Source organism: Citrus clementina, unplaced genomic scaffold, assembly GCF_000493195.1.
Source record: "Citrus clementina cultivar Clemenules unplaced genomic scaffold, Citrus_clementina_v1.0 scaffold_5, whole genome shotgun sequence".
Taxonomy (NCBI): Eukaryota; Viridiplantae; Streptophyta; class Magnoliopsida; order Sapindales; family Rutaceae; genus Citrus; species Citrus x clementina.
Window position 1 is genome coordinate 33578321 of NW_006262201.1, and position 16630 is coordinate 33594950.

General features: G+C 33.5%; 1 protein-coding gene and 1 long non-coding RNA gene across 4 annotated transcripts; one reads left to right on the forward strand and one right to left on the reverse strand.

Annotated features, from left to right (window-relative positions):
• Window positions 1-976: 976 nt before the first annotated feature.
• Window positions 977-4803, forward strand: LOC112098473. 3 transcript variants are annotated; one of them, XR_002905570.1, is made up of 3 exons: window positions 977-1648; window positions 2202-2264; window positions 4445-4803. It is a non-coding gene; the product is annotated as an uncharacterized LOC112098473 (long non-coding RNA). The 3 variants fall into 3 exon arrangements; XR_002905569.1 differs by lacking the exon at window positions 4445-4803 and adding an exon at window positions 3372-3885; XR_002905568.1 differs by lacking the exon at window positions 4445-4803 and adding an exon at window positions 2540-3829.
• A 6759-nt stretch (window positions 4804-11562) lies between these two features.
• LOC112098481 (chaperonin CPN60-1, mitochondrial-like) lies at window positions 11563-16295 on the reverse strand. Its single transcript, XM_024184916.1, has 17 exons — window positions 16258-16295; window positions 16093-16138; window positions 15882-15968; window positions 14799-14958; window positions 14478-14665; window positions 14233-14328; window positions 13696-13800; window positions 13470-13547; window positions 13293-13376; window positions 12968-13048; window positions 12819-12878; window positions 12622-12699; window positions 12419-12514; window positions 12218-12317; window positions 12010-12134; window positions 11767-11872; window positions 11563-11645 (listed from the first exon to the last, which is right to left on the reverse strand). Exons 1-17 carry the CDS (start codon window positions 16293-16295, stop codon window positions 11563-11565), a joined length of 1611 nt encoding a protein of 536 aa, XP_024040684.1.
• Between the last annotated feature and the right edge of the window lie 335 nt (window positions 16296-16630).

The window sequence follows — 16630 nt, forward strand, 5'->3', positions numbered from 1 at the left end:
CATGTAACTATCTAGTGAGTGCAGTGTTACTCAAATAATTGACTTAATTTAGAAATATAATTGCCATGCTTAAATTATATAATTGTAAGTACAATATAATATAACATTATTCAATATTAGTTTCATTTAAATTGTAATTATCCATGTCATGTACCATTATGAATTTGATTAATGTTTAACAAAAAAATTATTATAGCAAAAAAGATTAAATAAAGTAATTAATTTTACATAAGTTTGTATGAATTAATTTGCATAAGCGATTGTTTGTGAGTTTTATTTAAAAATATCAAATATTAGATGCTTTATATTTGTGGTATATATATAACATATTAATGTTAGCCTCTAATAATAACAACAACAACATTTGAGGGGTAATTACATGTTTGGAATCATAATAATTCGATAGTTGGATGAACATTACCCTCATTTTAGTAGGTGGAGATTTAAATCCCTATACGTGTATCATGAGATAGTAAGATTGATTTCTTCCAAATATTTACAAATAAATTGGTTTCATTATATGTTTAGATATTTAGATTGCAATGCAATTAAAGATGATAAAATTGTTTTGATAGTTTCTTAAGCAAAATATCATTACATTTATAACATAATAATAAAAATAGCTTAATTAATATATAATTTCTTTTAATTTATTATATTTAAATATTATCCTCATTAGTACATAAGTTATGTTTTTTAAAGCAAAATATCATTTAATTTATAACATAATATTAATAAAATAAAATAGTAATATTTTTAAATATAGTAGTCTAATTAATTTTATTTAATTATATTTATTCATTAGTACATAAGTTAAATATATTAACTATATTTTCCATGAATTAAAAGGAAAAAGAAGTATTTTCTTTTTTTAAAGTTGAGGGGGTCTTTATAATACCCCACACCCGATTATTTTTGACTCTCCACCTATATAAATTGAGCGCGATTAAAAGCTTGAGTAGTCGGATTTTATTTACGTTACGGGACTGGTATAAGTTTAATTTGTATCAAGCTTAAGTGGGAAAAATAAAAGAGAAAGAAGAAGAATTCGGGTTCCATATAAAAGGAGGAAGCTGGTTTTCAAAATGGGAGAGAGAGAAAGAAATGAGAGAGGAGCACGCGGGAGAGAGAGGGAGATAGAGTTGACCCGAGTTTGACCCGGATCCGACCGGGAACCCGCGACTTTGACCCGGCCGGTTCTCCCATTTCCGTCCACCGTTCCGGGCAAGGTTGGTATCGATTTGAAGCTTGAGAGACGAGCTACGTATCCATGCCGTCCTCGTCGCCGGAAACCGACCGGAACGCCGGCGATTTGAGTTCGAAAACTCGCGGCCAAACTTGTTTACGCCGCCGTTGATTTCGCCGGAGTTTGGGCGCACTTCCAGCTGGGTTCTACTCCTCATGTCACCAGCATCATTTTCCGACCAACCTCGTCACCTGAAACGGCCGGAATACCGCTGAACGACCACCGGAAACTCGCAGACTTTGGAGCTTCGATCCGCCGCCGGCAACGCGCGTGACGACTCACGGCGACCACCGTTGGACTCACCGAGGTCTGAGCTATCAGACCTGAGCTTCCCGTCGCCGTCGGATGAATTCCGGTGACCGTTGATCGGCAAGGTCATTTCGGTAATTTCACAGTATAAGGGTAATTTTGTAATTTCAGATTTTGTGGGTATTTTAGTAATTGCTGAAATTGAGGATAAAGTTGGTAATTTATAATTTTGAGGTTAATTTGGTAAATTTGATATGAGGGTATTTTGGTAATATTGAATTCAAGGGCAATTCGGTAAATTCATAAAACTTGAGGGTGAATTTGTAATTTGTGGAATCAATGGATAATTTGGTAATTTTAGGTTAGGGCAATGAAGTAATTTGAGATTTCGAAGGTACTTCGGTAATTTAAGTCGTTAAGGACATTTTGGTAATTTTACGCTCCGAGGGTAATTTCGTAATTTTTGACATTGTGGTTATTTATGTGATCTGAATTGAGGACCATTTAGTAATTGAAGATTCTGAGGATAATTTGGTAAAATAATGATGTTGGGGGCATTTTAGTAATTTTGGCATGTAGGGGTATTTTGGTAATTTTGCACATGCGGGAATAATTTATTGTTGATAGATATTCGTTTCGAGATTTATTATATAAAATTGGTTGTATTTCAAGTTACGGAGAATGATTATATCGTTTCCTTAATTAGGAGGATTCGCGAACGAGAATCAACCCGCGGACGTTGTTAGCACCGAGTCTGGACATTGTCACTGTGAGTGGAATATACGAAACCTATGTTTAGAGTGAATTATGATAGTAAAGCATGTTTGCGGAATAAGTATTTTAAATGTTTTGATTTAATGATTTAATGATTTCTCGAAATGGATTTTATTCATGTGTTGATATTATATTAAAATGTTTGGTTAATGATTTTGCGTATCGATTTTGAATAAAGCATGATATTATTTGAAAGATATGAAAAGTAGATTCAAATGTGGTATGATTTAAAATATGGTTAAGAGGATTGTTTTTGAAATCATTAGACAGTACCCTTCCCCTGCAGATACAGTGATATAAATGATATGAGATGAGAGGCCTTTGGGGCCCGTCTGAACACACATAGAGGCTTTGGGCCGTGTGTTTGGGCGCTTTTGCCTTTGGGGCATATGCATGCGGTATGATTATTACAGTGATACAGATATTGAGATACAGTGATACAGATATGGGCTACAGATCAGTTATTGAGATACAGAGATACAGTGATACAGATATGGGATACAGATCAGTTCTTGAGATGGATACATATCAGTTATTGAGATACAGAGATACAGTGATACAGATATGAGATACAGACAATTGAAATACAGATGAGATACAGGCCTTTGGGGCCCGTCTGAGTACACACAGAGGCTTTGGGCCGTGTGCTTGGGCGCTTTTGTCCTTTGGGGACTAGATTATGCATGCAGAGATATGATGAGATATGAGATAGTATTTCCCTGTCTATCTGTGTAGCCCCGGGGCGTGACGTTGCCCAGATAGTACGTCATTGCCCGTCCGTTGAGGTCCGGATATGACGAGATTATTTCCCTGGGTACTTGTTTGATGATAGTTTTGGTATTCAGTATTTGATATGATAAGTATTATGATTCCATCGATTTTATGCAGATTTTAATGTGATATAGTATTTCAACGAACTGATTTGAATTAAATAAGTTTGTTTAAGTTCTTATGATATTTTGATAAATTGATTTGAGAATTGATTTGAGAAAGATTAAATCATTTTACATAAATGTATGTATTTGTCAAAAGTTACTATCCACTCACTGAGTTCACTGAGTTTTATATTCATTCCGCTTTTATTATATTTTTCCCCCCACAGGAGATTTGCAGGTACATCAGTCGATCCAGTAACGATAGTTAGAATTGAAATTGTGGCCATGTGATGGTGCTAGGATGTCGTAGATTTAATATTTTGATTATTTGGGATTATTGCGAGTTGTGCTTATTTATTATATTATGTAATTAAGGATAATCGATGTATTTTAATATTAGGATGATTTGGGCGATACTTGTTATGTTGACTTGAGAAGTTGGTTATGGAGGATGGATGAATATTGAATTATTTTGGGAGTGTTGAATTGTAATTTGCAGGATTGGATATGTTTTATTTATAAGGGAGATTCTGCCGAAATTTTTATAGAATTATTAGATATTATAAATAGTATCGTTTCGATTTTACGAGTTTAGATAGATTCGCCCTGGGGGCTGCGGGGCGGGTCGTTTCAGTCTTTGATAGTTTAATAATTTTGAATTGATTTTCTTGATATTTACCTAAAAGGAGGTATCTGTAATCTGTATGATAGTTACCTTTTAATTTTGGCCTCTTTAACCAATTAAAACGATGGTACCGGTGGTCGGTTACGTGCTGAACTAAAAAAAAAAAAGCGTCTGTACGGGATACAGCCGCTATATTTTAAGCGGATCCCGCACTAACAAAGAATCTACTGAATAAAATTAAATGAAATAATTTTTCTTCTAAATAAAATTTTCATGCATATATATTTACCCTAAAACTAGTCAATTGATCCACGGAGTGTTTTGTTTTCACAAGACTTTTATTATTAACCGATAAGGTGACTGGAAAAATTTTGAATATCGAGGATTGATTGATAATAAAACAGAAGCATTAAATAGAATGCGCGATATAGATAGAATAAAGGAGGTTTTTTTCCATTCATTAATACAAGTAGGCAATAATAATTAATGGCCACCCTAGCTTTATGAAACATCGTACATCTGTTTTTAATTTTTTTCTGGGATAAATTTTGATTTCTATACTGACCAGAGGCTCTAGTCCCTCCTACAGTCCATTTAATGCTTCAAGTTGTCTATCTATTTTATCCCTCCTTTATCCTCGAATTGACTTGATTTTTTTTCTCTTTTATTATATAGACTAGACCTAGTCTGCTGCGGCAAGGCAAGCATTAGACGGGAGTGCTCGCCTTCTCAGAGGGTCAGAGCCTCAGTTTTGTTTGCCCTTTTAGAGCCTCTGATTTCTACTCTCCATCGTGCTTCGGCTTCCTGTTTCGTCGTATTGAGAGTAGTGATTTAAAGAAAGTCAAATTGAAGCTTGAAATGACAATTTCAAAATTACAAGCCTAGTGAAATAGATGAGATGATTTTTATTTTTATTTTTGAAAGGAAGAAGATAAAATTCTTCGAGCTAGCCATAACATGTAAATCAACTTGCTAGGACAAAGAATAAAATGTATTAAAAATAGTTTAAGTTTGGGGTGTATATATTCTTACATAATTTTTTGTGAGACAATGTGGTAAAATTATATTAGATTCTCTTACGCAATTGGTTGTGAGACAATTTGACAAAATTAGATTCTTGTCATATGTGTACTTACTATTATCTAATTGGCTGTGAAGTAATGTGGCAAAATCCAATGGAGAGGGTGTACACACTGAGAAAGTCCAAGTTTGTTGTAAAGAATAAACATTAATTATATGTATGATTCATATGTTAAATAGCTATTTAGTATTGCATCAGACAAAGTTGTTTTGCCTCAAATTAAGTTTGCATTTTAATTGCAAGAAGGACTCTTGTTATGTTCTAATAAATTTCTATCAATAACGAACCAAAGTAACAAACTTAAGCTTCTGAACATCTCTTTGCTATATGTATTTCTAAACGACGTCAGATAAATTAAAGGCGAAAACATATTTGTGCCAGGCAATTGCAGCAGAGATCGGGCGGAGCTGAAACTTTAGGAATTAGGCACATCTCATTAACTGAAAAAAAGAGTGGAAAGATGTGTGTTTGATCTGGTGATGAGGTTTTCAATCGGACGCAGCAGCCAGCAGGTAACTCCTTACTACAAATTTAATATTTTGATCGAAATATTTAATACCGGTGATTAGCTTAGTAGACGGGTTATGTTCATGTGTTAGAAAGACGAATTGCTTTTGTATTCTTCTTCTAGTTTGATGAGTTTAATTTGTTCTCATCTGTCTGTAATGTCTCCAGAGACCACCAGAGATATGTCTCCTGTGCTCGTTAATATATAACTATGCAATTGCATGTTTCTTGCCTCAAATATGAACCGTTTCAAACAAATCAAATTAATCAGCAAGGTGAAGCTTAAGTTTGTTACTTTGGTTCGTTATTGATAGAAATTTATTAGAACATAACGAGAGTCCTTCTTGCAATTAAAATGCAAACTTAATTTGAGGCAAAACAACTTTGTCTGATGCAATACTAAATAGCTATTTGACATATGAATCATACATATAATTAATGTTTATTCTTTACAACAAACTTGGACTTTCTCAGTGTGTACACCCTCTCCATTGGATTTTGCCACATTACTTCACAACCAATTAGATAATAGTAAGTACACATATGACAAGAATATAATTTTGCCAAATTGTCTCACAACCAATTGCGTAAGAGAATCTAATATAATTTTACCACATTGTCTCACAAAAAATTATGTAAGAATATATACACCCTAAACTTAAACTATTTTTAGTACATTTTATTCTTTGTCCTAGCAAGTTGATTTACATGTTATGGCTAGCTCAAAGAATTTTATCTTCTTCCCTTCAAAAATAAAAATAAAAATCATCTCATCTATTTCACTAGGCTTGTAATTTTGAAATTGTCATTTCAAGCTTCAATTTGACTTTTCTTAAATCACTACTCTCAATACGACGAAACAGGAAGCCGAAGCACGATGGAGAGTAGAAATCAGAGGCTCTAAAAGGGCAAACAAAACTGAGGCTCTGACCCTCTGAGAAGGCGAGCACTCCCGTCTAATGTTTGCCTTGCCGCAGCAGACTAGGTCTAGTCTATATAATAAAAGAGAAAAAAAAAATCAAGTCAATTCGAGGATAAAGGAGGGATAAAATAGATAGACAACTTGAAGCATTAAATGGACTGTAGGAGGGACTAGAGCCTCTGGTCAGTATAGAAATCAAAATTTATCCCAGAAAAAAATTAAAAACAGATGTACGATGTTTCATAAAGCTAGGGTGGCCATTAATTATTATTGCCTACTTGTATTAATGAATGGAAAAAAACCTCCTTTATTCTATCTATATCGCGCATTCTATTTAATGCTTCTGTTTTATTATCAATCAATCCTCGATATTCAAAATTTGTCCAGTCACCTTATCGGTTAATAATAAAAGTCTTGTGAAAACGGAACACTCCGTGGATCAATTGACTAGTTTTAGGGTAAATATATATACATGAAAATTTTATTTAGAAGAAAAATTATTTCATTTAATTTTATCCAGTAGATTCTTTGTTAGTGCGGGATCCGCTTAAAATATAGCGGCTGTATCCCGTACAGACGCTTTTTTTTTTTTAGTTCAGCACGTAACCAGCCAGGGAGAGAAAGAGAGCAACAGCCAGTGAGAGAAAGAGAGTTGTGAGTTTAGATTGAAATAAAGAGATAAGGTTTTAGGAGAGAGGAGAAAGATCGTTTGGATTTTGTTTTGTCATTTATTTTAGAAATCAATTTTCAATTATTTGAGAACCAGTTAAACATCTTCTCAATTTTATAACTATAAAAGAGAAATCATGTTATTTGTTTTATAATTTTTTTTAATCCAATCAGTCCCAAACAATAATGAAAACAACCGAACAGGTCCCTTGAGTCTTGGCCCTGGCGCTAGCCAATTGCCACCGCTTCCTGGTATTCTTTTTTCAATACGCAAGTAATTAACTGAACTGGACCATCTCTGCTCTGCTCTGTAGAACAAGACTCTAATTTTATTTTGTCATATCATTATTATTGTTTGGGGGTATCAAGATTTAGCCAAGTCGAGGAGAGTTTCGTTATCTGGTCGCATGTATCAAACACTTATCTAGTCGCATGTAGCAAACAATTATTTAAAATTCAGTTTAGGCATGTAAAATCTCCTAATTAACATTTTATGGGTGGGATTACTTTTACTCTAAATACTACTTTGATCACTCTATCACTCAACACACTCGTACACTAATTATAAAAAATTAAGTTATATTTTGTAAATTTTTTAAAATTCTAAAAATATCTTCATTTAAATTATTTAAGTTACATAACTTTATTTACTTAAAACACTAATAAAGCTATTCAACACATTAATCATAAAAGATTTAACATATGCTTACAACAATATACTAAAGTCAAGTTGTAAATAAATTATTTAAAATAATTTTAATTATTGGTTTTTTTGTTTTTTTATGTTCAAATATTGAATTTGTACCCAAAAACTTGTTTCAATCAATTTAGAGAATTCAAAGGTAAATAAATATACACAAATTATTACCAGTCAAAGAATTGTCTGGATAAGGTTACTAATGGCTGGGCAGAATTGTCTTTGAATGTATCAACAGTTTTGTGTAGATTACTGCAAGAATGCGGCACGTCACTATAACAGGTACGTCAAGCTTATATAGATTGATATACAAGAACAAGAAAAATGTCTTGATTTGGAATCACTTACTACTTCAATTTTGTTAACTCGAGCGTCAGTTTTCTTTAACTCAAAACATTGATGTGATGAATATTATTGTTGATGCTGAAATCCAGTCGAGCTGATGATGGCAACCAGATTCAACAGATCACACTAAGAAAGTACAAAAATATTAAAATTTATATTTTAATCCCTTCTTCTTCTTTGCTGCCAAAATCAAGCCATAAACATTTTCCCGCCTACTCGGTAGAAAGAGATTTAGCCACTTTCAAGCTTCATGCACCTATTTTTCCCTCTCAATCAGCTTTGAGCACTCTGTTTCTATGTGGCAAATTTGGACATTTCTCAATAGGCATATAACCAGTTATAATGACCACATATACGGGTTCCATATTTTCACCTCAAAATATGGTTTCTCTCCAAGCTCTTCTTCCAATAGCTTCAAGCATTTTATGAACTCTGTCTTTTGTTCATCCAGATTCTTTTCGCACATTCGTACAACTTTTTATCACGAAAATCAAACCAAAACTTGGCTTGAATTGTTGCTGTAAGGATCAGAAGGTGACAATAGTGACAGAAGTAGACAATTTATCTAGAGGGGGCTATTCAAAATAACAATATCCGTATCTAACAATAAGATAATAAAAATAATGACCATAGTTATAATAATATCCTCAATTTTCAAACAACTTTAATATAAACAAAAATATAAGACCTGAATCTAAGGTTTAACAAGGGCTCTCCAAATTTTTGTTTGCCGATTTACTAATTTTTTTTTTATTATTATACAAGACAAAACAACAATATATAATATACACAAATCAGGCAACGCAAATTGATGATGATGAATCATTACACTTTATAAAAGAACAAAAAATATATATTAATTAAATTATTGTGATAAAACTTAACAGAAATAACCATCTGTAATAATAATTATGAATAAAAAATTAAGAACTAAGAACATCTGTTGAAGCAGAATTGGAAGAGTATTTGTATCTTGGAAGAGGATTTGTATGTTGTATTCTTTAGTCCTGAAGGCTTGCAAATGTTGGATTCTTTTAGGCTTTAGCCATTGTAAAAAAAAGTTAAATCTAATGTAAGAGGATAGCCCCGTCTTTTTCTGAAGTGAATGCCGGGGCACGAAGTACACAAAACAATCATCATCGACTAAACTGCTATTTAAAAAATAAAACGAAAACTCTCAACTAAATAAACTACTATTTCTCTTTTCTTTTTCTTACAAAATAAATAAAATAAAATAGAATCTCAGCTGAATAGTAGTCCCCAAGTCCACAGACCATGAAGAGGTTAGCCTCCAGTCTTGCCTCCAAAGTCAGGTATGGGCTTTCTAAATTTCTTTCTGTTGATAGTTCCGAAGATCTATCTTTTATTTGTTTTGAACTTCTGGAGGATGTAAGTCGCACGAGGTGAATGATGCTTGACCCAGCAGAGGAAGACACTTCAAAGAATCAAGCAAACAGTTCTAGTAGCTAGACATGCAAACCCATCATCTGAGTAAGGAGTCTATAATAATAAAAGTAAAATGTCAAAACTAAATACCTCATATAATGGATCTGAAAGCCAAAAATAAAAACAAAAAGATTCAGCAGTACATGTACTTATGAATGAGAATTTAGATGATGCTTTGTCTTTGTTAAATAGGATGATGAATTGAACTGATGATGGTAGACTAACAACAATAAACAACTATAAAAAAGTAAATAATAATAATCAAATGGGTGATTTTTTTTTTTCATACTTGCGCGTGGAAAGTGAATCCTTATTTTAATTTTGAATTTCAACTTTTTGTGCGGTGAATGTCTCCTCCTCCTTTCACCAAAAAGGTTAAAAAAAAGCCATAATAATGAACGTAACCATGTGTTTTCGAACCAAGGACCTAAAAAACATTGGACAACTTGGTGATGACGTTTTTACAGATGTGTAATAAATAACAAATTAACAATTAACAGAACCCTTTTGTCATATTTGATGGCAAAAAATTGGTTTAATTAGTTTTATGATTACTTGAGTTTTATCATCTAATTCGTCATTCCGAATCATTGAATTGAGAGGGAAGTATTAAACAATATTTAATTTATCCACTATCAAACATATAATTCTTCTAAACTATTAAAAAATAGAGAGTCTTTTAACCACGTAAATTAGATTAATTTCTTAAACATAAAACCTTAGAAAAGTAGTACTTGCATTCTCTTAAAAGAAATTTATTATATTTATGTTTTCTTCTTTACCATGGTAATAAGAAAAAAGTTGCATTAAACAATTAAGACAAAAAAAGGGGGTATGATATCACAGTACAAATTAACTAGAGTACATTTTGCTAGCAAATTCATGTCAAACTTCTTTGACAAAGAATTAGTCATGAAGGATCCTGCGACCACTTGATAGATGGCAAGTGCAGCTGCAGAGATGTAGGGCAACTGATCAAGAATTGTATAAAAGTACCTATGCTGTATTTATAGGGAATTTATTGGTCTCACTTTCTACCAAAAAAAACGAGGATGCAAATGCTGCAGTCAATATGATATGTTAATAATGTAACTAGACAGATCCTAATGCAACACATTGTCTTGGTGTTTGGCATTAATAACATGATTATAAAACTCTAGAGCTCGATGATATACAAAATATTAAGAAACAAATAAAACGACTATATAGTTCTTTTACAATGAAATTATTCAACCATTGTACAAAATGAACGGAATAGCTAAACTAAACGAACTTTACCATAAACCTTTGTAGTGATTGATCTGCTTAGACGACTTATAAGATCAATCGATGCCCAAGATTATTCACAAGATCAGTACAAGTTGTACGCACCAGAATTAAGACCTTCTTGGATTCAGTTCAATTGAAACAACCTTAATCCAGATCTCCGTAACAAGTTTAGACGAAAAGAAACAGAATTAAGATCAACTAAACAAAGAACAAAAGGGTATTATCAACTAAGCAGTTCCTTATTGCATTAGATTTTGATTCACAACAGAGTTTTGTTAATAGGCATCCAACTTGCTTTGGTTTACTTGGCATTTTATTGAATGATTTGTGTTGTTAATTTGACTTATGACATAGTGGTAATATAGTGATAGAGTTTAGCTTTGATATAGTAGGCTGTCATGTGTGTGAAAGGTTAAAAAAATAATAATTAAAAGAATAAAAATAAAAATACCCATGTTATTTCAGAGACTGATGTCTCCAACGGCAGCCGTAACGATCTAAGCTAGCATAATACGATAAATGTTATTATCTTAGAGATTTGAATCTAGATAAATTAATAAATAAAAATACAAAAATATCATGCCAAGGAACATTCGTTGGCAAGATCGCAAGCCTCCTTTTCCGTCTGTGTTCCCTTCGAGGACTGGAGCTCTAAGCATCTTGTTCCAAAGTTACAATTAGAATGCCTACACAAACAATAATTGGTATTTGCTTAATTAGAGAACTAACATAAGCTTAGTAGAAATTACCGTCACATAAAATGGAAAATGGACGACACCTCTTGAGGGTCTGTGAACTGAGCTAGATGTACATAGCAATAACATAAATTTACTAAGATATTGAAGAGGTTAAACTAGTTACCATGCGACATCATTTAATTCAAAGCCTATCAATAGTGCCGCATCAACATTTCCACACTCGATCAGATCGATAAATTCACCTGGTGAAAAATAAAACAAAGACTATGATGAAAGCAGTCTCACCCACAACTCAATGCACATTGGGAACAACACAAAATAACTCTCAAGTTTTTGTTTCTATTTTTACTTATTAAAACAAACCTTTAGCCGGATCATATCCAAGGCCAGGATTGTCCTGCTCCAGTAGCTTCTCAACAACAACTGAATAGTCAAATCCAGCAGCATGAGCAATTGAGCACACAGGCGCCTGTACACGCAACCTCAAATTTGTTAGGAAGCTGATGTATGAGTAGTATTGACCAGTAAGATTTGAAAAAGCAAACAATTGAAAGATTTGAAAAAGCAAACAATTGAAAAATAGTATGCAAAGAAAATGACAAATACCTTGAGAGCTTTCTGTACAAGGTGAACACCAAGCATCCTATTATTTCGTTTTTTTTTTTCATTATACCACGAAGTGTGCAATTTCTCTAGCTCCTTCGACGCATGAAGAAGTGCAACCCCGCCACCTACAAATTCATCAGAATATCAAAATGTGATTCATGAACCGAACAAGGTCGACCACACAAAATTCTAAAAATATAAGGCTTACCAGCTACAATTCCTCCATCAAGTGCAGCCAAGGAGGCAGTTATGGCATTGTAAACTCTACAACAATATTTGAACACTTCGGCACAACTATCACCACCAACCTTACATAAAAACAATCTCTATTAAATATGTTTTCAACAAAGAACTGTATATTTCGTACGGCTAACATGCTAGAATAAAACACAACTTCAGACAAACAAACCTTAAAATAAGCCACTTCACAAGAAAACTTTGCAAGCCTCTTTTCTAATAACTTTAATTCATCATTTGAAGTGCTCGACATAATTGAGAATTTTAACTGAAACAAAAATAACAGAACGTACCGAATAATTTCAAATAACAAATGAACACAAACGAAAAGTCTGAAAATTGTTGCAAAACATGTCAAAAAGAGCCACAACCAACCTCCTTACGTCTTTCTTCAATGTCTTCTTGGCAACCAGACCCACCAATGATAACCATCTCATCCTGTGACACCTTGACCTGCAACGGTGGAAATGGCTAAAATATATCCTATTTCAACAAAACATGCCCTTGACAATTGAAATGATCTAGGGCAAGGACTTATACAGCAAAACCAATTCGTACATTACATGTCTCACCTCTTTGCATGAACCAAGCATTTGTGGTACAAAGTTCATATCTGATTCGCCAGTTACAACCTAAAAGTGAAAAGATAGTATGACATTGGTTTGTGAATTACATAAGTAATGCAAAACTGGTGGGAATACTAACTACCAAATGAACCCACCTGGCCTCCAGTGAAGACCGCAAGGTCCTGCATGATTGCCTTTCCATTATGTTCACATTTTGGAGGTTTGACAACACAAAGCTTCAATTCATAAACCCAAATTAATAAAACGATCTTCTGTAAAACTAAAAGTAAATGCATGATATGTAAACTTAAGCAAGTCTTTTATTTGTAACCTATACTCTCATGTGTTCAATTGTAATTTAGTTTTATATCTGTAAATTTTCCTAGGCCAGCTTCACTTGTGAATGCAGATCTCAGGAGGAACTATGTGAATTCTTGTGCCCTATCTAATTCTCATACTTTTCTATTTTGATAAGAAAACCTTTGATTTCCCACGATAAGACCGTCTCAGAGATCTGACCAGCTCCGTTTCTACATCCTCAGCTACAATCAATAGTGGTCGTCTCTACCGAAAAGAAAAGGGGAAAAAAAAGATTCAGTTAATTTGTAAGTAAATAAACTAAAGCTTCTCATTTCTGCATAAAACACTCTCGCATACCGGTCTAATTGCTTGCTTTACAACATCCTCAGTCAAAATTTTATTCGCATAGATTAAAATGAATGGATTTGTCAAAATCTAGCAAAAACAAAACAATAGCTGCATTAAGCCGAAGAAAGACACAACTTTATACATGTTTGGTAAAACAAGCGCGATTCTTGTTAATTGATTCCCTACGTACCAAAAGTAGCCATAAAAAAGTACAGTGATTTATTGAGATACTTACACATGTTGCAGAATTCCTATTGGTGATGAAGGAAGGGGACACAAAGCCCCAATCTACTTTCATTGCCTGAATATACTCTAACCTAGTCTTCCATCTTCTCCTCCCCTGCAACAAATTTGTCTCGGCTTCTAAGATTTTTGAATGACCCAAATTTTTCTATGTAAAGGGTTAATGAAACAAATAAGACTGTGAAGTAAAAAAAAATGATTCATGCGAAGGAGAAGAGAATTAAGCAGAAGTAAAGCACATGTAACATGTTACTTGTCACGTCCCACTTCGTCCTAAGGTATGTCTTAATATTAAAGATAACCCCGGGTCGTGGAATTGGTCAAAAATACCATTAATTGAAAAGAGTTAAATTTAATAGCAAAACAGAATCTTGTAAAACTTTAAATCAATGACAAATTTTGTAAAATGATAAAGGAAAAAAGAAAAAGAAAAAGAAAGGTAAATTACAAGTGGAACACCATGCCAAAGCAATCTCAAACCAAGATGGCTCAAAACAGAAGAATGTCATAAATAGAACAAGCAACTTACATCTACAAAAAATAAACCACCTATTCCATGTTTCTCAATAGCCTTGGCTACCCACTCCCCAGTCTTTTTGTCTCCATTTGCTGCAGCTGTCGCAACCTATATAGAGGAAAAAAAAAAAAAAATAGTTTGCAGGCATATCAAAATAAATGACCTTACTATCCATTAAAATTAAACAACCTCTATCCATTGTCCATATTATAATCCTCCCAACTCCTAAACAAAGCAATATTCAGTAAGTAATAAACCTGGACGATTTCTCCGTATCCGCTGACCGGTCGTGCTATGCGACGTAAGTATTGACAAACTCTCCAAACTGCTTCATAAATTTCTCCAATTATTAGATCAGCACTCATTCCTGCTTTGACTGCCTCGAATCCTTCACTTCTCAAGGCATCGTCCAAGGTATAAGTCAGGATAGGCCTATATTTTAAGACTGCAAAGTGCAAACAAACATAATCAAACTTCAAATGAGTAATCAAGCCCATCCTTAGGAGATTCCACCAGCGAAATAGCAGCTTACATCTAAGACAACCATTTTCCAATTAATATAGTTTGTCGGTACATACCTTGACTATCAAAACCCTCACCACGCTCATCCGAATAACCTAATGCTGTCAGCCAGACACCTTCTTCCACCGTATCACATGTAAGGTTGGCATCAGTTTTGTGCCCACATTTTGCAATTTTGCCAACTGTAGCAAAACCCTCTTCTGTAACATCACGATCCTGCAACACCAATATCCAATAACATTAACAGGCATCTCAAAACAACCCAACATTATTGAAGAGGAGCAAACAACATGCAGAGATACTGTTGCAACAAGTCTTAGGCCAAGTTTGGGATTGCATTGGATTCCCAAGCAATCACCATTGTGTTAGATTTCGAAATAATCAGCTTTAGAAAAAATTTCAAACACGTTTGCTAAATTTAGATTATGAGACAATCAACTCTATAATAATTTGTTAGATATATTTGGTAAATTAGTCCTAAAATTGGGGGGCTGTTTATGCATAATGACTAAAATGTACAAAAATTTAGTTATATGTATAAAAGGAAATAAGAATTTTAAATATATTTATTAATTACTTATTAAAAAATATAAACCAATTCATCTTTCCATCAAGAAACTAATTCCCTTCTAAAAAAGATAATAAATAAATAAACTAATTCGACTCTTAAATATTTATATAAAACAATAAAAAAGGCGTCAAAGATCAAAGGATCACAAATTTCAAAAGGGCATGAATTTCGCTGGCATTGGAGGCATGGTGGAGGAAAAAAAGCCTCTCTTAACTCACGGCCACCGCTGCTACACGGTGGCAAGGTTGGCTGCGAAAACCACCAGAATTATGGTTGAATGCCGCCAATCTCTTCAAAGACGGTGTTGAAACTCAGTTTGTAGCCGTTTGATGCGGTGTTGCGATCGCCGGCAGTTAGGCTGTTTTGCTATACTATTTTTAATTTGCTACATAATAACTTGCTAACAAGCACTCCCAAAACATGCACTTTGATTTCAGATACTCCTTTAAAAGTTTTCAAATAAAATTTTCGCTCAAAATTACAGCAAATCAGACACAAAACACAGCACCAATTAATATAAAGAAGAACAAAAAAAAAAGGTTAAACTTTTACAAGATGAGTGACTCACTATAGGCCAGTTCATGAGTTTGTCATTATAAGGGATTTCTTCGCTACCAGAAACGTAGTTTCTGCCCCAACTTAATCTACTTCCAACCTGATACAGAATACGTACCACAATTTTCCATAAATATATAAGCCACGAACCAAATAGCAACTCTTGAGAGAGATTGAAAATAAATAACAGAGAGAATATATAGAAGAAAACAGGACAGTCTCACCAGCCGGATACTGTTTTTAGCCGGCCGGATAATGTTCTTAGCCACCCTGCCATTGACGTTGGGGAAAAAAAACAGAAACAGGTAATAAACAAAGTCAGAAGTTCAAAACAAATAAAAGATAGATCTTCCGAACTATCAACAGAGAGAAATTCAGAAAGACGGTACCTGACTTTGGAGGCAAGACTGGAGGCTAACCTGTTCATGGTCTGTGGACTTGGGGACTATTATTTAGCAGAGATTTTATTTTAAGGGTTCCTCTATGATGCTGTAATTTTTTTTAAATATTACTAATATTTTAATTGTGCACCATTGGATTAAATCTAATGGTATACAATTTTTTGCTAAAGAAAAAAATTAAAAATAATGTTAAACGATTTGTCAACCGTTCAAGAGGTGGAGAAATGTTTGTAAAATAATTGTGACTACCCTTAGAGTTTAAAGTAATTTCACTTAAATAGCATATTTTATTTATAATTACTTTTCAAGTCTCCTTTAAATTTGTATTGTGATAATTTTTTATGAATAAATTTTCCAAAAT

Excerpts from the sequence above, each read along its gene's own strand:
- LOC112098481 (XM_024184916.1), bottom strand. The coding sequence starts at position 16,295 with ATGAACAGGTTAGCCTCCAGTCTTGCCTCCAAAGTCAG. Across the intron at positions 15,969-16,092 it reads CTAAAAACAGTATCCGGCTG|GTTGGAAGTAGATTAAGTTG; the intron begins GTGAGACTGTCC and ends ATTCTGTATCAG. Across the intron at positions 13,548-13,695 it reads ATAGGAATTCTGCAACATGT|ATTTTGACAAATCCATTCAT; the intron begins GTAAGTATCTCA and ends TGTTTTTGCTAG.